Below are 25,409 nucleotides of genomic sequence, written 5' to 3'. Positions count from 1 at the left end.
GGGGTGGAAGTGGTGGTGGCTGGGATCAGTATACTGCTACAGCTACCATCATCAGGGAGGAGTAAAATATTTCCATGAGAGATAAAGGGGTATGTCAGGACACATTTTAATGGACTACAAAAAGACAACTGTGCAAACTTCTGTGGCATGCCTCCTCCCCACTGCTTGGGTAAAGTCTTCTCCCAAGTGAGGTCAATGTACTTTTTGGATTTAAATTGCATATATCAATTCAGCAATACAGAAATACAGACAGTATTTACTCCCAGAAGTAAATCGCTAAAGTAAACAACTATGTACTTGTTTTAAGAACTAACACAATTAAGAAGCCTAGGCAAACAGGCAGGAGGGGAACAGTACACAGAAAAGTATCTCTATTCAAGTAAGATCTGCAGACTGCTCACAATCTGTTTTTTCCAGGATGTTCGCTACAGTCACATAATTGTTTGCAGAACCTCTACTTCCTAAAGAAGCATTTGGAAAAATTCACACCACATTTTCTTTATTCTGTTTCTACTGATTAGACAATGCGTTTAAAAATCAAACCAGGTGATCTGTCACCACCCATTAATGACCAGTCAACAACATTCTCTCAATCTTACTTGAGACAAATATTTCTCACGAAAACCAGTCTTAAAAAAGTTTTCCAAATAATTTCCAAAAGAATAAACGTGTTAAGATACATTTATTCCAAGTAATTTTGCCAGCTCCAGTAGACAGCATTTCTCAAGAGTTTCTGCATTGACTGAAGGACTACGCATTCCATGCAGCCCAGGGAAATACAGTTTCATAAAGATGTTGAGCTGAAAGTAAGATGCAAGTAACATGGAGTTGTGGTTCCACCAAGCTCCTTTTGCTCCCACATCTGGAGGTCTAGAAGTAAGAAGTAAGCTAACTGGGACTGAAGCTTGATATTCGCTCTCCCAGCCAGGAAGTACACTGCACTGCAGGAGGAATATTTAAAGCAGTAAAATCCCAAGTGACTGAACTTGAATTTCTCTCGGTGAGAGCTTATGAAAACTCACCACTTCCTGAAGTTTTATTATTTATTACTGTGCCACAGCCTGATATAAGAAAAGGTAAAAATACATTCTTTTAACCAAAACACCATGAACACTCCCAGAATTTATCTCCTCCAGTTTTAGCATCTAGATGCCAGAGTAGCATAAAATGCTACCACTACATCAGAGATGCTTCAAAACTCTAGTATATGAAGGACAAGCACTTCTGCAGTCAGCTGTCATGCTGCTGTCAAAAAAAGGCACTGACAGACAAGCCTACAGCTCACATGGATGAGCACTATAAATATGAACACAGAAGCAGATATGCTCAATTATTGATCAGTTAAGGAGGGAACTAGACCAGTGATACATAAGTGGCAAACAGACTACGGTCAGTGTGCAGAGAAGAACATACAAAATAAAAGTATGGTCTGGCCCATATCAGCTTCCAGGCTTATAACCCTCTCAGTGCTGTCTGTTAACATGAGATTTTAGGGGATATGAGGGAACTAAATCCAAATAGTGGCACAGGTAAGAGATTAGATAGTTGAGAAAGTCTAACTTGTTTCAGGTTGTTTGACTGGACTGCTCACTTTACCTTAATGACCCATGATTACAAGAAGATAGCAAATTTCTGGTATGACTTCTAGGTTTCACCTCCCAATGGCAACTGTTCTCAGTTACTTCAGCTCCTTACTCACCACCACAGCAGGCAAAAAGTGCCCCGAGTTGGAGCACTGGAATAATATTTCTACTGTTCCTTCACTCTAAACACCATGTTTCATCTGCCAAGAGACACATGCAGAAAAACTGCATAATTTCAAGGCAAGTTTATTTTTTTTAAAATTATACAATTTTAAGTAGTACTTGAATTTCTTCTAATTAAGAGGAATAAACAATCTGGTAGTCCACATGAGCTGGCACATTATTAGCTTTCTACCTATCAGCTACTGGAGAGAAAACACATATATGCTGTTCAAAAACTTCAGTAACACTTTTTCCAGCCCAGTTTAGGAGACAAGCCTTATCCACAGCAGAACTCATCTCTTTTAGTCTCGCACTACATCTGGCCATTGCTGCTTCTTGCCTGATACTTAACAACACACGTAAGGAAATCCTATAAAGGGACAAAGAAGGATCAGCTTCCTAGAGATGACATTTATCCCCTTTCCAGTCAGTTAAAGGTTGATTTGTGGTTTGAAGGCTTATCCTGGAGCCTTATATAGTCTAGTTTTGAACACAGTTCAAAAGCATAACTGAAAAAGAAGAAAAAAACAATCCCATACTGAGTTTATGAAGAAAGTAGAATTTCCTATGATCAAACTTCAGTCATTATTCAATACTTCCTCCTCCTTGTATTTTCAAAAGATGGCCCAACCGACCTTTCCTGAAGAAATCTTATATTTCCATTGTAACCCCTTTTAATTCTACGGTCCCCATCCTACTTGTTCTTACTTTGTATAGAAGCCTTATAGCTTTTAATCACACCCTTCTTGCTCTTGGTTTTGCCACATACAGGAATTTGAGATAACATGGCAAGATCAGGTTGATAAGATGTTATTTTTCTCTTGCAATCAAGGATCAGAAAAGCCAGTTAGAGAAACAGCAAGCTATGCTTCAGTCCCTGAGTGACACCACACTGAATTGTCCTGATGGATCCGTTGTAAATAACCATTCCAGGACAACATGTAAGAGGAAAGAACAAGTGCTTTTAGGCCACGAACAGGAAAAACTACAAAACCACCACACACTAGCATCCACACAAGAGTAGATTCAAGAAAAAGTCATATGCATTTAGCAGATTCACAACGAGAAAGCAAGCAGAATGTAAGATCTGTAATTCTATGGTCATGTACCACTTACATTTTCATGCCCATAAGATATAATTAGGCATAATACTAGGCAAAATTATTAAATAATCTAACTATTTTCTGGAACCAGGAATGAACATTAGAAGAAGAATGACAGCTTTAGTAAACTATTTTTTGAAATTGAGGAAGAGGCAGACATATTTTTATGGCAGTTACTTCTATACATATACAGCCAGTGTTCCAAATGGGAATGACTGAAAAAGCAAATGATGGCCTCCACTAGCTGTCACTCAGACTAGTCCAAATGCTAGTCCAAAACCTATTCTGATTTTTCTCAGAAAAAAAAAAAAAAAATACATACAGCACATCATTCCATCAAATAATTCTACAGTTTTATGTCCACTACCACCACAGTGCCCCTTCTGTGATGGCACTAGCAGCAGGGTCAGTTAAAAATCAACAATATTCTCCAGTGGAATAAATTTTTAAAAAAATAATATTCCTGGTAACCTACTTCTATTTAGGTGTTTAGCCACAAATTAACACAATTTCACACACACTTTGTTTCATTACAATAAAGAGAAACTTTTCACTTCATGCTCTGTGACTGCCCCAGTGATGCAGGCCATGCTGTCCCAGATGATGTTGGGGAAGGGACAGACACCCAGGCACAGCAGCCACATGGGAAGTGCCCAACAGGATTAACACAGTCATATAGATTTCCACACTTCACACACACTTTTTCAAAGTTACAATGAAAGAACAGAAGGTGGCCCAGCTTTAGAAGGGCAACTAATATGTCATTCATATAGCTTCCATGAACTGATAAAAAGAGTTTGTTCGCTGCATGTAAACAACCTGTAAGGGGGCTTTTATAAGACATGCATAACAGATACTAATGGGTCCCAAAAGGCTGCTAGTAAAGACAATAGTCAAACCAGCAGCAGTATAAAGAGTGGCACAATGTTAGTGCTGGCTAGTAAAATACTCGTATGAACCATTACTTGGTTTTCCATCTCCCCAACAACATTAACTAAGTACTTAGGTGATCCCTAATAAAACCAGCCAGCAGAAAGCACCAAGCAATTCCCCACTGCAGAGCACAAGCCCAGCCCTAGTTGCCCAGCTTCACATCTTCATGTGCCCGAGTGACAGACTATGAGGAAGGGTAGTTTTGGTGATGCAGTACAACCAAGAGTCATCTGCTCCACAACGAGCTTCCACCTGCCTTTTCCCTCCTCTTCCTCAAATACAGTCAGCTACCATGAAAACTGACGTCCCAAATAGCTGCACTGGATGGCACAAATACGCTGATCAACTTAATGCTTTGGTAGCTGGTTTACTGCTGCTGTAATACACACAACGTTCTTATAACCATCACCTCATACACTGCATTTCCTTTTGCCACTAAAACACTGATAGAGATACAAAAACCCTAATTCAGTATAAAACAGGAGCAGCTATTCACATGTGAAGACTGCTGATTTATTGAGACTTGAAATAGATCAAAAATTAATTCCAGGCAACAATCTAACCAGATGCATCTGAAGGAAAGCAAACAAAAAAAGACTCCTTGAAAAGTCCAATATATGACTCTACATCAGGTTAGTGATGCATTTCATTTATGTGGTATATCTTCCAGAAATGACAGGTTTTCATTAAAAAAAGAAAAATTGCACAAACAACTTTGACTCCATCACAAAATTATCAAAGAGGCCTTTCAGAGTAATGTTCACAGTCCTGGGATTTTTTGGCTTTGATTTCAGAAAACAAGAGGCTGTATCAGGCCTCTTAATTTAGTATTTAATGAGGTATCTAGAGCTTACAGCCAAACAACCATTCAGCAGAAAGGAGGTTTTAATGGTCTTAAACACACTGACAACTATGCATTCAGGCTGCCCTTCTACCAGGCTGTGGAACGGGAATCGGTATATGAAGGTATTCATTACAGTCAATGGCTATTAAAGTTAGCAACTTCTCCATTCCCCAAAACCATGTTCAAATACTGTATTCACACACAAAAAAGCAAGTGGGAATAAAGAATGACAGGATATAAAAAAGTTTCCAGTTCAGTTTATTCTTCTCCTTCAAAGCAATGGCTGACAGCTTTGGTTGCTCTCCCACAGGTATACTTATCATGGGTGGGGTTTTATTTTGGTTTCTTTTGATTCTTTTTGTTGGTTATGTGTTGGGGGTTTTTTTGACTGCATCAGCTGAACTGCACAGGAATTACAGACAGATCCTATGTGTATTCATTTGTGGTCATGAAGGGAATTTCTCAACAGAACAGCTGACAAGGCAACCCTTACATGTTACACAACATTCTGAGCAATTTAGACATACCATGTAGAAGCTGATATGCACAAAGTTAACAATAATTACCATAAGCATACAGATAACCAGAGCAAGCACAGTACAACTTCTTGGAACCTTGGCTTCTATCACAGAGAGCACAGGAAGAACATGATGTAAAGCAAAGACCACAGAGATAACTGTCAGCACTTTATTAGGAAAGTGAATGTCACTCAGGGCAAAAGTTAATTTAAACAAAAGATGCAAATTACTTCACCATATTTAGAATATTTGTCTCTGCTGACAAGCAAGGACAGTCCAATAGAACCAGAGAGAAAACATCTTTCACATGCATGCAACATTAGATGATGCCCTAGTTCCTGCAGAAACACTTGGTCTCTTCACACACATTTGGATGTGCAGAAAATAAAGTTTCTACGAAAGCTGGGCTTACAAGAATTTGTAGACATGAGTGGCAGTTTCTCCTCTGACTTTGTAATTGTCTCCACCCTCACCATTTAGTTCCTGGCACTTGGAAGGACACAAAGTCAGCTTTTAGGATATATCCAGCTACTGCAGTGTAACACTGAGAAGAGTGACACCAGATGGTAACCTGTTCCAGTGTTGCACTATACTCCAAAAAATTAAGGATTTTCACAACTTCATGTACTAACCTGACAAGCTACAACTTGTGGCTAAATGTTCAACATCACACTGTCACTACCAACAGAAAGACTAAGTGCAAAGATGACAGAGGCAGACTTTAGTATCTGTAGGCTACCATTATATCACAGTTTTGTTTCCTCTTTGTCAGACTAAACAAGCGCCACTCCTTGCGCGCTGCATGCTCCACACCCCTGACCATTTCAGCATCCCTCTCTGCACTCCAGGTGAAGCCTTCATCACTGCAACACAAGTGCTAATCACCGCCCTTCCCCTGTCAGCCATGCTCTTCCCAGTGTAGCCTTCTCACACTTTCACGTATCAGATGACCTTGTGTTGGTGGCTCACGCTCCAGCATGAGCTGGAGCTCTTTTTAAGAGTACACCAGCTCTTTTCAAGCATGACAGTTACTCAGAGTCACCTCCCAGCACATACAAATGTATAAGGTTATTCCACCTCAGGTACAGGGCCTTGCACCTTGCCCAGTTTCCCAAAGTTTTTGCTGGCTCAATCCTCTAGTTTCTCAAAGTTCCTCTGCACTGAAGCTCTGTCCTTCAGCATATGAATCACCTTTCCCAGTTTAGATTCCGCAATCCCTAGGTATGACCACCCACATTCATCAGCAGACAATTTGCCACATCTTCTACCCTCATTCTACTTCTTGGCTTTAAAAGACGAATTTGAACTATTATGATCATATACCACAATCCATGAATGCAGTATCATGTTAATTGAAAGGACAGACAGTCACATACACTCAGAGAAAGCTCTTTCCCACAAGCTCACGAGTCCCCACTGTATGTGCACTGCCTTATGGCGCTCTAACATGAGAGACTGGCTGAGCACCTAAAAGTTCTTGTGCTCTTCTTCCCTGGCATCAAACACCAGTTATTGTGTTCTCAGCTTGCTGCTACACAGGAGCTCGCCCCTTCAAGCCCCAGAAGATCTTCATTACAGCTTCTCTGAAACATAATCCACATCAGTCCTGACCGGTTGCTCACTCAAATGGAAAAGGCCTTAGTATTTGGGGATAGAGGGGTGGTGTGTTTGTGTGATTCAACAGCAGCTACAGCTGGAAGTTTCAGAAGTACTACAAAAAAGGTCACTGTGTATTTCATTATCGCCCCTGACTTCAGCTAGACAACCATATGACAGAACCAGAAGGCATGTGGCTTTCTGCTTGCTAGCTGTATTTGCATTACATATTCAATGAATCAGACATGGATGGTGACAGGAAAGATTCTTTGAAACAAAATTCCTGAATTAATTTCTTTAATTTTTTTTGTTGTTGTTCTAAAAGCTTCTAACATTTAATGGTGACAAAAAATGCTTTTTTCCCCTGAGTTATGCTTTCACAATATATTGCTTTCTATTAGTCCCTATTTTGCATTGGAGGAAAAGCTTCAGACACCAAAGAAAATATTAACACTGAACATTTAAGGGGTGCAGTGTTTCCTGGTACAAATCATCATTTCTTAAAAATGAGTCTATGGCTTACTTCATGCTTCGAGAGGCATGAACTGAAATACTGAGCTATTTAAAAACTGTTTATGTCCAGGGGAAAAAAAAAAAAATAGTTGCTACACCCAGTACTGCAGCTGCTCTGACATAAACGTGAGCACTGACTCTGTTACATTTTTCAGTTTTGACACAGTAAACAAGGACGTCCCTGTCAACCTCTCTCTCTCTCTCCTCTGACACATGTGGCTGTCCTGTCTTCATTCTCTTGAAGTGTGTGGAAGGGAAGCAGCAAAAAAAAAAAAAAAAAAAAATTATTTTGAAGTCCATGCTTAAGTCAGCTCTTGTTTACAAAAGGAAGGGAAGAGGGAAGAACAACCAAGAAACCGTAAAAAGAGCTATAAGAACACAGCTCCAAATTTCTAGAGGAATAGTTTTCCCTTGTCAAATATTCAAGCTCTGAAGAACCAAATTTTTAATTCATCTACTAAAAGACATTGATTTTCAGAATAAAGGGAGAGATATGAGAGGATTTTTTAATTTTCTTTTTTAAAGAATTAACTCATTGGCTCAGGGATATATGCAAGAATAGCACAAAGGAACAACATGAAATTCTAGTTTGTAGTTTAAACTCATTTAATACACATAGAAAATAAAAATTAAGCATAAGCTGCATTCAGAGCACAAATATACAGTGCATCTTGCTTTATTCATCATCAGGGTACATGAAAAAATCCTGGGTTTATTTAGTTGCAGCACACCTTAAGAAACATCATACACTGAGTGCTGCATTCTTCATTCCTTCCTCACCTCAATGTCCAAGGTCCTGCCTGGTGACTCTCATTGCAGGCAGCTTCTCCTTTCACTGCCCAGTTCATGCATCCACTCATTTACCTAAAAATTGCTACAGAAGAACACATTGCCTATTCCAGACATTACACTTCATATGTTACAAAGCAAAACACCTGGCCATTGCTGTTTAATATTCTTCAAGGAAAATTTATTCTTTGTTGCTGAAACTGGAGGAAACCTATATCACAGCAGAACTGCTGCCCTGCTACTACCTAGCACCTATGGATGGACAAGTTGGTAGTGACTGCCAGAAACCACATGAGGCTCAAGTCCTTCCTCTGTGGCCTGTTTTACACCACTGTCACATAGGGAACTCTAGCAGTGCAGCACTCAGGCTATATCTGCTTTCACATCTGCTTAGACCAAAACTTGCTCAACTCACACCTGAAATTTCCCTTCTAAGTACAGCCATTTTCAAAGAAAATACAAACTGGAACTCCAAATAGGAAATGACAAAAATACGCAATATAACTGGGACTGCAACAGAAAGCTTGTAGTATGAAGTTCAGAAATACATAGAGAGTCACAGAACCATTTAGGTTGGTGATTAAGATCATTACAAGTCCAACCATAAACCAAACACCTGCAAGCCCACCACTAAACCACGTCCCAGAGCACCACAACCACACATACTTTAAATATGTTGAGGGATTGTGACTCAACCACTTCCCTGGGCAGCTTGTTACAATACTTGACAACTCGTAGAGTGAAGAAATTTTTTCTAATGTCCAATCTAATCTCCCCTGGTGCAACTTGAGGCCATTTCTCTTGTCTTGTCACTTGTTACTTGAGAGAATAGAATGACCCACACCTTGCCACAGCCTCCTTTCAGTTACTTTTAGAGAGCAATGAGGTCTCCCCTGAGCCTCCCTTTCCGCAGGCTAAACAACCCCAGTCTGCTAAGTCACTCTTAAGTCTTGTTCTCTAGACCTTTCACTAGCTTTGTTGTCCATTGGACAAAATCCAGCACCTCAATGCATTTCTTATAGTAAGAATCTGAACACAGTATTTGAGGTGTGGCCTCACCAGTGCCAAGTACAGGGGGACAACCACTCTAGTTCTGCTGGCCAGACTGCTTCTGAGACAAGCTAGCATGCTATTTGGCCCCCTTGGCCACCTGGGCACACTGCTGGCTCATATTTAGCCAGCTGTTGACCAATGCCCCCAGATCCTTTTCCACTGGACATCTTTCAAGTCACTGATTCCTGAGCCTGTAGCATTGCCTGGAGTTGTTGTGACCCAGATGAAGGACCCAGCACCTCACCTTGCTGAACCTCATACAATTGGCCTCAGTCCAATGATCCAGCCTGTCCAGATCCCTCTAGCTACCCTGAAGCAGACCAACACTCCTGTTCAACTTGGTGTCTGCCAATTTACTGAGGATGCACTCAATCCCCTCATCCGGACGACTGGAAAAGCTATAGAAGAGAACAGGCCCCAGTACTGAGCCCTGGGGAACACCACTAGTGACTGGCTGCCAAGTGGATTTAATTCCATTCACCACCACTCTTTGAGCTTGGCCATCCAGCCAGTGTTTTATCCAGCCAAGCATACACCCATCGAAGTCATGAGCAGCCAGTTCGTCCAGTAGAATGCTGTGGGAGACAGTGTCAAAGGCTTTACTGAAGTCCAGATAGACAACAGTCACAGCATTTCCCTCATCCACCAAGTGGATCATCTTGTCATAGAAGGAAATCAGGTTAGTCAAGTAGGACCTGCCTTTCATAAACCCACACTGACTGGGCCTGATCACCTGGTTGTCCTGTATGTGCCATGTGATGGCACTCAAGATGATCTCCTCCATAACCTTCCCTGGCACTGAGGTCAACCTGACAGGCTTGTAGCTCCCTGGAAGCTCCTTCTGTCCCTTCTTGGGCACTACATTTGCTAACCTTAATGCCTTTAGCAAAGCCTTGATGCTCACATTGGTCCAAAGTACAGACTTGATATCTTCCCCTCCAAGTCTTGCCTAACAGAATGAGTAGGGTCTCTTACACCAGAAGGGTTTGCAAACTTCTCCAGGAGAGTGATCTAGTCTCTGCCATATCAGAGCAGCTTGGAAAGGTCAAGCTAGCTTGGCAAAGCTCAAAGTCAATATCAAGAGTTTCAGCCAAGAGCTCATCTGTATGTGCACAGCTCTGCATATCGGGTGTAGTAAATAATTATTTACAGTGGCAGATCACTCCAGACTCGCACATTACAGCTGAAAGACAAATATGCCTGCAGAAAATATAGATGCAGCTGGGCAGGCTTTTGCTCTGGCTGCTATGTGAAAGCCACTGCTGGAGCTGTTCACTGAGAAGCACTCCCTCACCACAGTGTGAATCCTCATGGGACGCCTCCCTGCTCTCAGCAAGAAGCCAAAGTTGAATTAATTCTTTTCCTATAAAAGCAAGCAACCTTCCCATCTGTAAAATTAAGACCCAGTAACAAGAATATAAGACAGCACTTCATCACCTAACTTTTTAGGATTTCATTTTCCAGTGAAGAAGGTAAATAGATAGGAAAAATACTGAATGCCTCCTAACCAAAATTAGCTATCCATACATGTAGCCTGCTCATTCTGGAAAACATGCACAGAGAACTGAAACACAGTAGGTTTTTTTTTAGTCTACAGGTCAGAAGAGCCACAGCATTTTCTTCCATAGAATGAAGAACAGCATTTTAATCAGAAAAGCTATGAAATTGTACCTTATTTCACAGATGGCTGCTCTATGTTGCAAAACCCAAAACTGAGTAGTTGACTGGCAATGACTTGGATCTGTTTCCAGGCAATACTTTTTTTTATGGAGAAGAATTCCATTTTGAGAATATGTTTATCTCTGTGCTTTAGTGGCATGAATCACAACCGATATAAGCATGGGGAAAGACACTCTGGAGACCCTGGAGAATTCAGAAACAGTCTATCAAAGCAACTGCATAGCAGGTTTAATATACATGGTTGAAGCATTTCAGCAGAAACATTTTAAAGCAAACAGCTGAGCTAGTTAGTATTTGTACATTATCTGTATCCAGTTATTCCGCAAAACGAGTCTGCAGAGGTTTATTTATAAGCAAGGATTAGTTTCAGGAAAGACCAACAAGGACAGAAACTACAAGCAAGTGACCTTGCTAAACACTCCTCAAAAGCTCTACAAAGCACCAATTGTTCACAGTCCTTAGCAAACAGTTCATGTATCAGGTGACTCAACAGCTTTCAGCATAGTGCCTTCAACTCAGGCACCAAACAGTACAGAGGGTTAACACCTTTTGTGCTACTATCAAACATTTTGGCTTTTTCCATAGTTAGTCATATCAGTGGGCCAATGAGAATTTAGCAATGACGACTTCACAAACACAAAGCTCTGAAACACATAAGAAAAGAGATGCTCAGTATAAAAGGGCATCCAATGCTTGGGAAAGCCTGTAGGTTCAGTCCTTTATGCATACATTTCTTCAGAGGCAGTCACAGTCCTAGCATAAGGAAATCTTTGAATACTTGACAGAACAATAAACATCTACAGCAATAGTACTTCCTCCCACTTGCCTGTTTCAGTGGCAGGTACTTTTTAAATTACCTGTATATAAATTACTGTATATACTCAGACCAGTGCCATATCAGGCACAAGGCAGGCAGCAGCACTCCCACTCGCCACTCAGCAGCCAGCCAGGGTGCAGCTTCAGCCAGAGGAACACAGGCTGACACTGACAGGGACAGGTCTGTTCTGTCCCGTCATCTGTTTCCACGTCTCCCCTGTATCAGCTTAGCAATACTGCAGTCACAGTGCAAGTCAGGTCAGCTCACTCATCCGACTGCCTTGGCTTGGAAAGAGTTTAGCTTGAACAGGTAGTGGCAGCATACAAAGCCCTCCCTGCACAACCCATGAAATTACATCCTGCAAGGCTACGAAAACAAATGAGATTATTTCATATGTTGCAACACTGAATAAAATACCATCACTCATATGGTACTTCTATCTGGATTTCCTTTGGAAACACAATCCTTCTCTTTACCTCTCCCCCAGCTGCAGCTTCAGATCTTGGAATCCTAATAAGTAATTCCTGCTTTAAACCAAATACAATCCCAGTGCTTACTGATAAAGGAACTGTTTTATTTCAGTCATAACCTCTAGCACAAAATAGCTTTCATAAATATTAAAATAAAAAAGCCTTAGCATTTTCTATCATATTACTCAGAGAATTCAAAGTCAACGTAAACTATCCAGATCAATAATACAAGAGAGAAGACAATGTGTCCTTCAGTGTTGTCTGTCCTGTATTAAAAAAAGATTACCTGGGAGATATGGTTGATGGAGGACTCCATCCTCCGTAGCTGGGATGCTTGGATGTCCAGCAGTTGTAATACATTGTTGGCCAGTGCATTGATCTGATAAGCAACACTGGCTAGGGATTGAGTTGTGTAGGCTTTGGTCTCTTCTAATGCTTTCCTTTTATCTGGAGCCTGTAAGGCAAAAGAACAAGAAGTTTGCTTAAGGCCAGGAAAAGCTGGGGGGGGAAAAGGGGGGGAAGGGGACGGGGACAGGAACAAAAATACAACCTATATTTAGGAGAACATATAATCAAGAAGATCTGACTGTGCAGTAAAAGTACTCAATCTCCATCTACATTCCAAAAATTTTCAATAATAAGAAGCAGATAGAGAACATGAAAAATATTTAACTATAATAAAATCACATGCCAATAAACAATTCAGCAGAAAAAAACAACGCTATTGTGATTTGTTGAAGCTGAGTTTCTGAAGCCCATGCAATCCTTCATTTCCCAGAAAGCCTCCAACTCCCCACAAGCACCGAAACACAGCATTCACAATCTCTTAAGAGGTCATGCAGCCCAGGCCAATTAAAGACAGGAAAAGTATTTTCCTACAGTTGAGCATCCCCTGCTGCATATGCCACCCAGCAAAGCCAACTCTCTAGCTATGCTGCCTACTACTCCCACAGCCCAGGAGAAGGGTGAATAGAGCATCAGGATAGCATGCACAGAGGGCTCCTGCATGCAAGAGTATTCGTGAAATTATCCCTCCTCACATAAAAGCTTAATAAACCGTCCTTGACAGCTGAGAAAGTTCACCACTGACTGAGAACACACACCTATTTGGAGGTGTCAGAAAGGAGCGCAGCTTCCTCACAAAGAGCAAAAATATAAGGAGAGGATCACTTGCCCACTGAAGCCACACCTTCCTAAGGTAAAGTCCTCAATCTGTCCTGAGGCACTGCTCCCTACTCAAAGGGCAGGTTACTATACAAGATTAGCAGCTGCTTACATGACTTGAATCACACAGCCCAAGTAAGTCTCTTCTCACTGGCAGGACAGGAGGTACCAACACCATCTCCACCTGGACAATACACCCACATGCCACTCTGAAGTGCTCCCTGTACCATAGATAGTGGAGGCCAAGTACTTCATCTGTTACTCAAATTGTAAACTGCAGCTACCTAGAATTCTCTTTTGTTCCCATTGTAGGAAAGGTGCATTGCATAAGGAAGGATTTGCAGTACATGATGACTCAGTGCTAGCATGGTTTCTTCCTCATTTTATTTGTGGAACAGTCAGTTGATCTTAGCAAGCAAAAGGAAAGGTTCATATTAGCAGCCCCTTCCAACTAGACTTCTGTCTATTTTTTTTAAGTGTCGAGTGTCACTCAGAGAAATCAATGTTGTATGCAGCTACAGTATTAAGTATGAAGTCAACTGAGCCTTGTATTTTTGAGTTTCCATGCACTCATTTATTCTTAAATCCTCTTACTTCTTCACCTCAATATTTTAGTTTAACATCCACAAGTGTTGAATATGCCTTCGACTTAAAAAGTATGGAAAGATACAACAGCTATTAAGGACTTCTTCTTGTCTCTCTTGCTTTAAGGAGAAAACCAGAAGGCTACGTGGTTATATACATTATAGAGTTGCAGCATGACCTAAATACTACAACACAAGCTATGCTAGGCTATCTTTTCACTAACGTTTTTAAACTAGAGTGAATAACACCCCCTCATCCCCCCCTGCCAATCCAGGAAATTTGTTCATAGTCATGATTAACATTCCTAGCAGTGTTTTGACACTAGAACACAGGTGCCGTCCAGAGCTTGAAGCAGCAAGAACAGTCTAATGCAATCTGTCACTAAAAGGTAAACCAGCTAGTGCATGTACTAATCCCACATTACACAAAACACTTTTTTAAAAAAAAAATATATATATTTCCAAATGAAAACAAAGCTACCTTTCACCTAAAAAGAATATTGACATTTCTAGCTGTCAGAAAACATTAGTAAGAGTAATTTTGCTTCTTTAGAACAACTTTGGTGATGAAGTGTCTGTAAAACAATACTGAAGGTTCAAAAAGCAAGTTTCCCAAAGCACCCTGTCTTCCCAAAGAAGTATTTTCAACTTCAAAATGTCACTAGCAGTGACTTTAAAAAAACCCACCATCCTACTGAGCTGGAGCATAAAGAAAACAACTGATGATTTATACTTGAACGTCTACCACTGGACAATTGTGAAAATGCAGGTAGCAGCTTCAGTAATATCTGAAATAAGATTTTTATGAACCAGATACAGTCAGTAAGCCTGCAGTCAACACAATTCTCATTTTCTATAAATTCAAGTGTAGATCTGTAGCCTTTATTCAAGCAGTCTTCCTATTACAAAGTTTCAACTAAACCGCAGGCTGAACACTAGCAGGTTAAAACCACAGCACTCAATTGCCAAGTGTTGTCAAATGAGAAAATTTCATTCTATAAAAAGTTTCTTTTCTTCTCCAATGATTTGTTGATCAAGTGCCTTGCCCTCATTTGCCTAAGCACCTAACTTTTTAGTTATTCATTTTCAGTTATTCACTAATGACTAATGTGGTAGCAGCATTAGATGAACATAGTTGCTAAGTGGACCCTACTCCATGTCCTAGCAGAATTAAGTTAGAAACACTTTCATGCTTTGCAGATAATTCAGGCAATTTCAGTTTGAAGTTTAACAGTTTATGTTAGAACTTGACACATTTACTTCAGGACATTGTTTGGTGGTCATGGTAGTGCTGGGTTGATGGTTGGACTTGAAGATCTTACAGGTCCTTTTCAACCTTAGTGTTTCTATGGTTCTACATAGTCTTTTGCATTTTTTAATTAGAACTGCTGGCATTTGCAAGGTGTAAGGTAAAAGCTTCACAGCCAGAAAAAAGCTTCACAGCAAAAAGGGAGAGGAAAGGGAGAAGCCAAGACCTATGTGGCAGCACCAGGAGGGAGTTGGGATTTCCAACACTCTTCAACTGTTACTTTAACCTCCCTCTTTAAGCAAAAACTAATAATGTACATGTTTACATGCCTCCAAATTTAGTACAATACATTAGCTATACGTTAACTATTCAAAATTAAAGTCAGTACAGTAAAAAGGCTGTCGCCTGACTTGTTTTTCTAATAGATCAGAATTACTTTATGATCTCACATTAAAGCCTTCAAAGATATCAGTTTCTTCAGTAGCCCTTGATATAAATGGAAGCTTGAGGGTCCTTTAATAGTAAAGTGAATATTCTTTAAATCCAGAACACCACAGGTTTTGAAGTCTCCCTCTTAAAATAAGCTCCTACCTGTAACCCTAGTTTACCCTTCAACAATCATGTTACTACAGCAAAATTATAGTTTGAAATTTCTTTCACATAACTAGCTTTAATACTAAAAAAGAAAGTTCTGCTATAGATACATAGATACATAAAGAGACAGTTAAACTCATACGGCATTCCACACTGCAAATCATGTCTATTTTTTTCAAATTCAAACTTCTATCACAATACTTCTTTGAAAAGTTTACAGAATAGTCAAGTCAAAACTGATTCCGCACATAAGCAATTGCCACAGTGAAGAGAGTAGGGGCTTACTTACTGAATCTTCAGTTCAGAAACATATCAAAGTTAAAAGATGAAGAACCTGTCCATTCAGCAGCTGATCTTTACAAGCTGCATACTCAGTCAACTTTTTCTTCCCCTCTTCAAAATGCCACCCACATAGACACATCCCCACAACAGTGTCTGTGCTCTGTTCAAACCATCTGCCCACCCATCTTTCTCAGATAATTCCCACCATCTTCTAATTCATGGAGCACACAGCTACATGTAAGAGCTTCCTCAAAAAAAAAAAAAAAAAAAAAAAAAAATCACATCAGCTCACACTGCAAAGCACCTTCAGAAGCCAAATTTTCTGTGGCAAGCACACCAGTCCACACCCTCCTTGTCTGTTCTCCAATGTCTTTTTTTTCCCTCTTTCCACTTCAGTTCCATTCACTTTGTTTGGAAACCCTTGTAAGACATATGCCCTGCCAGCAGAACTGGCTCCATTTGACAAAGGTCAGAAAGCAGCTCATAAGATCACATCAAGACTGGCTGCCCCAGAAGAAACAAATTAATTTGTCTTCTCAGTATATAGCTTGTGTTGCGCCACATCCTTCATCTTCAACTGTTGGAATATGTGCAAACTCAAGCACAGAAAAGCCCTTCCAGAAAAAAACTACTCAAAGAGCACTGCCCTAAAGCAGCCCAATAATCACTAAGGTAAACAGAGCTGTTAATTATTCCGTGCCCAATACCTGTTGAGATGCTTGGCATTCTGTTCAAGGGCTGGATCTCTTTCAGCAATTATGCTACAGGAACAGCTTTATATGCCTTTGCTGTTATTGCTCACAGACATCTAATGAATCCAACAGTGCAGAACATTTGTCTTTGCTTCACAAGGATATATAAGAGAATACTTTGGAGTTTTGCCGTCTTTTTTAAGAAGACTTCTACTTTCCATTAATTGATTAGAGAAAAAAACTAGGATTACTACAATCAGTTGCCACATGGCTTTAGAAATCTGTTATTATTAGCATTCACAGAATGTATACTTCCTGGTAAAACAGATACTACAGTTGAGGTTTCAAAGTTCTGCTGCTTCACTTGCCGTTTACCTCAGAGATCTGGTTCCAGATAACTTAAGAATGAAGTTTTACTAAAAAACAAAACAAAAAGAAAAAAAAAAAACTTCAGCAAAAAATTCCCAGACACAACTTTTAGCTTGTAAGCTATAATCTACATAATGGTTCTCAACCTGTGGTCCACAGACCCCTGGGTGGGCATGATGTCACCAGAGGAGGTCCATGAAGGCCTAAAGCAAGCGTGGGGAACTTCCAGCCTGGAAATATTTGATCTGGTCCACAGAAGACAATAAGCTCAAGAAATATCCACAGGTGGTGCTCTGAAACTGTGCTTCCCTCTTCTCTCAAAATTTGAAGAGCTTTCATGAGAAAATTGAAATAAATATTTGATGCGGTCTAGTGCTTTACATCTTGAATTAAGTCTTGGTGGTGCACAGCCACAAAAGGTATTTAAAGCAGGTCCATGGTGAAGGAAAGGTTGAGAACCCCCAATACAGCACCTCACTTTTCAAGTCAGCTGGAAATACTTCTTGTAGAATGGTGAAGATGTACACCAAGGCAGCGGCTTGGAGACTCCTAGGTAAGAGCACTCGAACTCCCCGAGAACTAGCTGGGGATGCTGCAAGGTGGAAGGAACGAATTTCTGAGAAGTGGCTTCCCCTCAGAAAAAAGAAGCGCTCAAACCTCACTAGAGCAAGACCTCCTAACATTATGTGGCATTTCTGGATGCATCTATGAGCTTGTAGATGCTGCTTCATTGATCTGCTAAGGCTTTTAATAATTCAAAACTTGTCTATTTGTTACTTCCGACCGATAATGGCAAAAGGCTTGGGCATTTCTGAACTCTTCACAATGTATATTTGCCTTTGAGTATTCCACATCCAAGCTGCGGTACTGTCTTCCAATGGTTTAAATACTCCATATGCACTAGATAATGGTCACCTACTGAGCCAAAAGTCTGATTCACATTTAACATTAAGAACTGTAAATCCAGAAATCACTGTAAATAATTGAGGAGCTCCATACTGAAATAACTGGGTAATCTGTGGGTACAGGTTCCCTCTTATCCACAGCTCATGAAGCTTGTTCGCCTGCTTTGTAAACACACTGCATCATGGTAAACTTTTTGGCTGTCACTGACAGTTATTACCTCAGAATATTAGATATAAATGAAAGAAGAAAGTCAAACTGGCAAGTCACAGCAGCAAGTGCCACAAGTTTATATTCTGAAGAACTTTTCAGGAGCCAACTACCTACTGGGAAGCCATCCAAGGAGATCAAAACAGGCTGTGGTTATCACCAGCAGGTACTCAGCAGGGAGCATTTGGGGTTTCCCTCATCACAGATACAGCCTTACAGGTTATACATCATTCAAGAGTGGCAGGGGAAACTAACCTTCAAAAGCAACAAATGGGTTGGTTACACTATGCATGCCATGCAGGTAAGGACAGAGTTAAGAATCAGATGTGTCAGTTGTCTTCTGGAACAGGGTTATTGTGCTCATGCAGCAGGGCAATCTCATTGAAGAAATTCTCTCTGGAATGCATTAGGCTAGCATTTACTTCAGGGCAATGAGCACTAGGTATTTCCCAATATCTACTGAGCTATACTAGGCCTGGTATTTACCTGCCTACAAGTCATAGATTGCTCCTCACTGATCAGCACCTTCATTCCCCTACTGGAAATGAAAGTAAGACATCAGGAGTTAGTTCTGAAGTTTAAGCTCAACCTTTGCCCAACATACCAGCACAAGAGACATCCTCCCACAGCACCAAAGAGAAGACTTCACAAGGTTACCAGTACATTTCATCTACTGTCCTTCAACATACTCCATCCCAGATGAGCTCCCATCAGTAGTATTGCTACTGGAATCACCTGCTTTTCCACTCATATCATTATTATCATCAGTAAAAATAATTGCAGGAAATGTAAAAAGAAAGAATTTATGTCAGGATGAGGAACAGGAAGGGACTTGGTAGAAGCACAGCCTGATAAAATGACAGGACAAACCCAGTCTCCACACCAAGCTGAACTAAAGCCAAAAACCCACATGTTCAGAGCGCAAGGCAAATCTCAACTAAAATTCTGCAACACAAATATCAGTACTACAATATGTGCAGTAGAAACATGTTCAAGTGTTGTACTGAAGTGATTTGCCATAACTTATCATTTTATTGTACCTTTCTACCATTCATGAATTTTTTTTTGGGGGGGAGGGTAGGTGAGCAGGGGTAAGGAGGTTGAAAGCTCAAAGTTTTAACTACCAAATAGCTTGCAAGCTATTAGTAGCAACACACTGCAGTCAACGAACATGTCCACCCGCTGTCCAAGGCCTTCTCTCCAGGGGACTGGCAGTCAATCCTTTACCAACAGTGAGAAGAAGAAATAGCACAGACCATCCAACACATGTCTCTCTATACACAAGGAGAAGTAGGGTTTAACAGAAGTATCAAAGCTCTCAAACACTTAAATAACTGGTTGTTCCAGGAGCACAAAAGAATTTAAGGATGGGGCGGCACAGAAGGATGCCTAACCATTCAGAAGAGTTCTAAACGCCAAGATCCCTCCCCTCTGCGGTAACTCCGAAATTAAAACCAGGGTGATTAAATTATTTACTGTCCATTCAGTAAACAGTAAATCTTCCAACCTACTGAGGCAGAAGTCTTCAATAGACACAGCCATGCTCCATCTACAAGTCAACTCGTGTGCACTTCCCTCCAGCACCCACAATAAAGAGGCCTACCTCTGCTGAGTTTCTCCAAGATAAGATGCATTAGCTCAGCTATACCAAACGCAGAGGAACTGGTAGAACTTGAAATCTCTTCTCCCCAGGTAAAGACCTTTCACAATAAAGCATTCGAGGCACCAGATAAGGCAATCACCACCACTGCAGCAACCATACTATAGCCCACAAGCCAAATTTCAATCTCTTTCATCTTGACAAAAAACATTGACTAGTCACCTATTCCATCTCTCAAGGGTCAAGACACATCCAAAATTATTGTAGTTTAACAAACACAAAGTGTAACAAGCACTGCCCACAATTCACAAGCTCCATTTCAGACAGGCCCTTCCCCCAAATCCTGTACATGCTAGACAATCAGCTAGAAGCAAATCCTTAATTTCCATCAATAATATTCCCCTGACCAGTCCTGAATGGCCTTGATAGCAAATTAGCATTTCTATGTACTGAGACCAATTTAGCCAACCTGCCTGTATCCTTGCAGATTTTCTTTTACTTGAAAGTTGCTTTTAATTATATTGATTAATGGGAATTTTCTCTCAATTTTTCAAACCATTATCTCCTTGGTGGAAGGTAGAGGGAGAAAAGGTTCTTCATTAAGGACAGAAGTTCATTCCAGAGGGGAGTTTAAGGAACATGCATATCTTTTATATTCGTATACACATACACACTCCACTAAAAGCATCTTAGTCTTGATAACAAAAATTAAAAAAAAAAAAAAGTATATTGATGTTTCTAGAAAATAAGTGTTTAACTTTCTCAGATACTCTGATACAGGTTATCATCAGATCCTAACCTGTTCTGACCTGTGTGTACACAGCAAAGAACTGTGTCTGTGATTAAGCTTCCAGTAACTATCTTACTCTCATAGAGATATATATATATATTGTTTACTCAAACTAAGACACGTCCACCAGATGTAGTGTTCACAACATTGACACAGAGTTTAATAGGTCTGAAAAAGAGGGCAGAAGTAACCTACAAACCCACTTTTATTTTTTTTAAACAGTAAATAACTTAAAAAAAAAATCAACTTAGGAATTCCATTTTAATCCAGGCTGTGAACATTATAGGAAGATAGGAATCCATCCAATAGGAGCGCGAGGCACAAAGCAATGCCGACCGACAGATGGGGCCTGGGAAGCTACGTGCCAGCTGCTCCGCCAGCCGCATTTTCTGCCCCATGCAGCAAACGGTGTTCATGCTGGCTCTGGACTAAACCACTCCCCTTAATAAAACACAAAATATAACTACAAAAATATTGTTGAAAATACAATGTTCAGTTCTCCTGCCAAATCCAATAAAGAGATGTCACAGTAAACACGTATATACATTGTTAATGTCAGTGAGTCTGTGTACACAACCAAAATAGCCCACCACGCAGAACTAAAATGACAGAAGCAGACATGCCCATGTGTCGTTTTCACACAGTCCTTGTATACTGAATGAGTAAGACTTCAAGACTGCTGCACCAATTTTAAGAAATTTGGGCTGAATTTTCTTTTCTGTGTGTGCACATACAGATTAATACCACCTTCAGACTGCTGCTCTGGAAAACAAACCCTTGGCATTTCCATAGCAGACTTCCTTCTTCAACACTAAGAAAGCTACAAGGCTTTAGAGCATGTGATTATTTTGGCATGCTAGACAGCAGATAATAGAGAATTAGAAAACTTATGTTCCATTTGTTTTCCTATACACTGTCTCTCAAATATTGATCTTTTGTTTTCTGCCTGTAATGGGCCTTGAAATTAAAATGGCTGTTTACTTTTAAGTGCCAGCACGCACCCACAAATTTCAGCTCATCTAGCAACGACATGCTCACTGATAGGTCAGAGACTTAATTTTCAGGGTATTTTTGTGGGAATAGGAAGGAGACACTTTAATATGCATTAGATACCTTAATATCCTCCTTGTAATATAGTGGCAGCAATACAGAACCTAATTGGACTGAAAATAACTGGAGTGAAAGATCAGAACTGGGTAGTTACATGCCATGCAAGCCTCTGAACCAAGACAGCTCAGAGTAACCTGTTTTGGGGCAAAGCTCTTCAGCTCATACTGTGTGAAAAAGTCCCTTTTCATAATACTGATAACAATGGTTCTTTCTATGGATTTTATTTACCTCTTCAGTTTACTCACAGACTGGTGAGTGCTCACACAGAATTTTTTTATCTCTGTTTTGACAAATTAAGCTGAAGGAATAAGCCCAGAATACTAAAATAAATCTATATCTGAAGACAAGCAACATGCTAAAATTCAATGACCTTTCACAGGTGAGCTTCCAAGACTACCTTTCTTTCCATATCCTCACTGTCTAGTCCTCCTTACCCTCTAGGCTATCCTGGAATCACAGCAGACAGCATTGAGCAAGCAACACTTAGACAAGATTCAGCCAGCACATCCTGGTGTCACAGGTGACATGTCAACAGCACTCCAAACTCCATACAGCAGCATAACCTCAGCTGCTATTCGCAGGACAACTACATACTGAACATCAGCACCTGCTAAAGGGTTGGTCCAAAACCAAGCAGGCTCAAAGCTACACTCTGCACCGCAACAACACGTTTCTCCACACGGACACACCACAGATATTGCAGAACAGCAAAGCAGAAGGGGAGCGTGGAAGGAGAGCGTGCAAAGCCATAGGCAGCCTGTCCAGCTCCAGGAAGAATCTCAAAGCACTAAAATACAGAGCCAAGTGTTACACAGGCCTTCTGACATCCAGCAACTGTCTGGACTGCAAGCATTCCTAATTCAGGAAGAGTTCTCATGTTTAAGAAAGTAACTTTTGACACACAGCTGCTGCCCAGATTTTATAGTTCATGCAGTTCCCAAACATGCCAGTATTTTTAAAAACAAAGAAGAAAACAATGGCTATTACAGGGTCAAATTCTCTTCTCTTACTCTGTAGCAATACTGTTATTTGGCATCTTGAAGATCAATATACTCCCTCCAGCAGGAAACCATTCAAGGGCTTGCACATATCTCACAACACTGACACAACATGCTTAGACCAGAAACCTGCAGAACCCCACAGTTTTGTAGTAGCTTACTACGAAGCACAAGGCGTACTCATGCAGCACACAGGCTATACAGTGATCTCACAGTAATAAAGTAATGGGCTGCAACACAAGGACTGATTGTTTTTACAAGAACTTGCATATTAAGTGGAGAAATCAACTTAGTTTCTGTTTCTATCTGATCACAAACAGCTACTACCATTGCTTGGACTTTTACATGCTCCTGGACCTGACTGTACAATTTTCAATCTGATAGTAGTTGTAAGCACACTACATCCAGTTTTTTTGACTAATTACTTTGCATAATGCTAAAATCTGAGCCTATGGTTAGCACTATCACTCCAAAACCTTACATACGTAAACTCATTTGAATACTGGGTTATTTCAACTGCAGCAAGTAGGAATTCAGCTCCTCCAAAAAACAGAACACACACAACAGAACAAAACAGATGGCTCAAGAGAACGACAAAGAGAAGAAGGATGGCAAGTCAGTAATATAAGATTGTTTCCGTCCCCCCCCAAAAAACATGAACAGGACAGTAGATAAAGTAAATAAATGTGGTAATCTTCACACCCAACAACAGATAAAGCTTAACTTACAGAAAACATCAGAAGCCAGAAAGCAAGTTCTTCAATACTAAACAGAACACCAAATTCAGGAGGGAGCGAGTTTTGTCTTTTTTTTTTTTTTTTTAAACCAAAGAGACAGTTGCTTACAGAGTTGCTTTCCTTACAAAGACAGTTGCTGTGGTGTTAGCAAAGCAGGAGTTCAACTGGGTAACTCTTCCTAGAAATACAGCTGCAATGCCTCTGGCAGACACAATTACAGCAAAGTTTTCCAATCCATGTCGAAGGTCCACTTTTTTTTATGCTGCTCTTTTACATGATTTTAAAGACCTCTCCCCCTTCACGTACAGTGTAGAGGAGGGCAGTTTTAGGCAGATGCAGGAGATTCAGGGAGTCACACAGATGACAGAAGTGTTTGCACTTCCATGCAATCAGATTCGTGAGAGCAGTCCAATGCAGGCACATCACCACCCAACTCTTACTCTGGTAATTCAGGGGTTGCTTTACTATTCTATTTCTAGTGCTTGTAGTAGGGCCATCAGGACACCTTGCTACTATCTCGTCTGTAACCAGCTTGCCAGGTAAGTGGCCTTATGACAGCCACAGAGGAGCTGCGTTCAGAGAAGCAGCCCTGTCAGAGCAGGAGGACGCCGGCCACAGCTGCGCACCCACCTGCGCCCACAGCGCCGGCACCTCCACAGCTCTGCACCCAAGGGGAAGCCGAGCCCCGGCCCCTAGGTACTGCAAACACAGCAGAGGCCACATGCAGCTGTGGAGCAGCATGGGGAAGAGGTTATCTGGCACATTCAACTGCTTCAAAGCTTGGGATGGCCTCTCTATGCTGCAAGAGAGGCGGGAGTACTCCAAGGAAATTATACTCAAATTAAGTCTGCTGGCAGAGCTCAGTGACCAGAGGTAAGATTCCTACTACAATGTGAGCAAGCCCAGGACTGGAACAACTACATTTCATATGCTCTGTTCAAAACTCTTTAAAGCAGCAAGAAGTGGCTGTGTCAGCTGCAAAAAAAAAAAGCTATACCCTAAAAATATGCCTTCAATTTCACCAAAGAATATACGGTATTTACATGTAAATTAAATCCCACATGAATAAGGGGATGGAATAGGAAAGATTTCCTTAATGCAAATACAGCCTAAACACTGAAGATATGTCCAAATCAAAACTGGAGACTGGCCTTTTTACAACCTCTCCTCCTAACAAGCTCTTACAAGAGGAACCACTTTTTAGTTTCCCACCATGTTCTTTTTTAAAAAGAACTTTAAAGAAAAAAAAAAACCCAACCCCAGAACCTCTTCTGTTCAACAACTACAGAAATTCATTTTCCTAATCACAAAAGGAGAGTTTTCTTATCACCACGAAGGGCCACATCTTTGCACCCATTACACTTAACAGTGATGCATTTTTCTCAACTTTCACAGTGGTTAGTTAGTAGTTAGTCATTTTCTGAGGAGGCAAGAAGCTCAAATAGGTATCTTTTACTCATTCTTTATGTTCTCTATTTGCATAACTCCTTCACAACTGCTCCATTAAACACCTCTTCCCCTCCAAGGCCAATTTTAAAAAGCCTCTTGCTTTAGGAGACTGACAAGCATGAGTCACAGTATTCCCCACATTCATTCCCCCAGGCCTCGTGAGATGTTATACAGCCAGTAAGTAACTGCTTCAGTTCATACTCCCCCACTCCCAGTAAGGGACTGTACTAGTCCCTTACAGCAATCGGGGAAAAAAAAGCTAAGGTTGCTGTCTGCTGTAGGTAGAAAGCAAATAGTAACAGTATTTGCTTTTAATGCTGTCCTCCTACTACGTCACAGTCAGCAAGAAAATGTGGCCAAAGAGGTACATAGTGAAGGAAGGTTACACACACACCCCCATTCCTCCTGTGTTTTTACTCCTATCAGAAACTTGGAGTTGCTCAAAACCCTCAACTAGCTCTTTAATCATCCTTCAAACCGTTTCCATTTTTTGTCAGTAAGGCAGAAAGTTATTTAACACAGATTATCCTTTATCAACTCTTAAGACTTTTCCATGTCTGAGGAAGACACTCAAATCCCCCACACCTCCCACATTCAAGACCAAACCCAGCAACTTT

At 40.7% G+C, this 25,409-nt stretch overlaps 1 protein-coding gene across 1 annotated transcript in view; it reads right to left on the bottom strand.

The window, feature by feature from the left end:
• The window catches only part of ABI1 (abl-interactor 1), a gene marked incomplete at its 5' end in the record, with an annotated part of 55,084 nt that extends 42,569 nt beyond the window's left edge, over positions 1-12,515 (bottom strand). Inside the window, one exon of the mRNA XM_008940349.1 lies at positions 12,348-12,515. Coding sequence (XP_008938597.1) covers positions 12,348-12,515 — 168 coding nt within the window. The remainder of the gene's footprint in view (positions 1-12,347) is intronic.
• Positions 12,516-25,409: the final 12,894 nt, after the last annotated feature.

This window comes from Merops nubicus, unplaced genomic scaffold (assembly GCF_000691845.1).
Source record: "Merops nubicus isolate BGI_N331 unplaced genomic scaffold, ASM69184v1 scaffold625, whole genome shotgun sequence".
Lineage (NCBI taxonomy): Eukaryota > Metazoa > Chordata > Aves > Coraciiformes > Meropidae > Merops > Merops nubicus.
The sequence above is the reverse complement of the archived record's forward strand: the minus strand, read 5'-3'. Positions and strand labels throughout refer to the sequence as shown.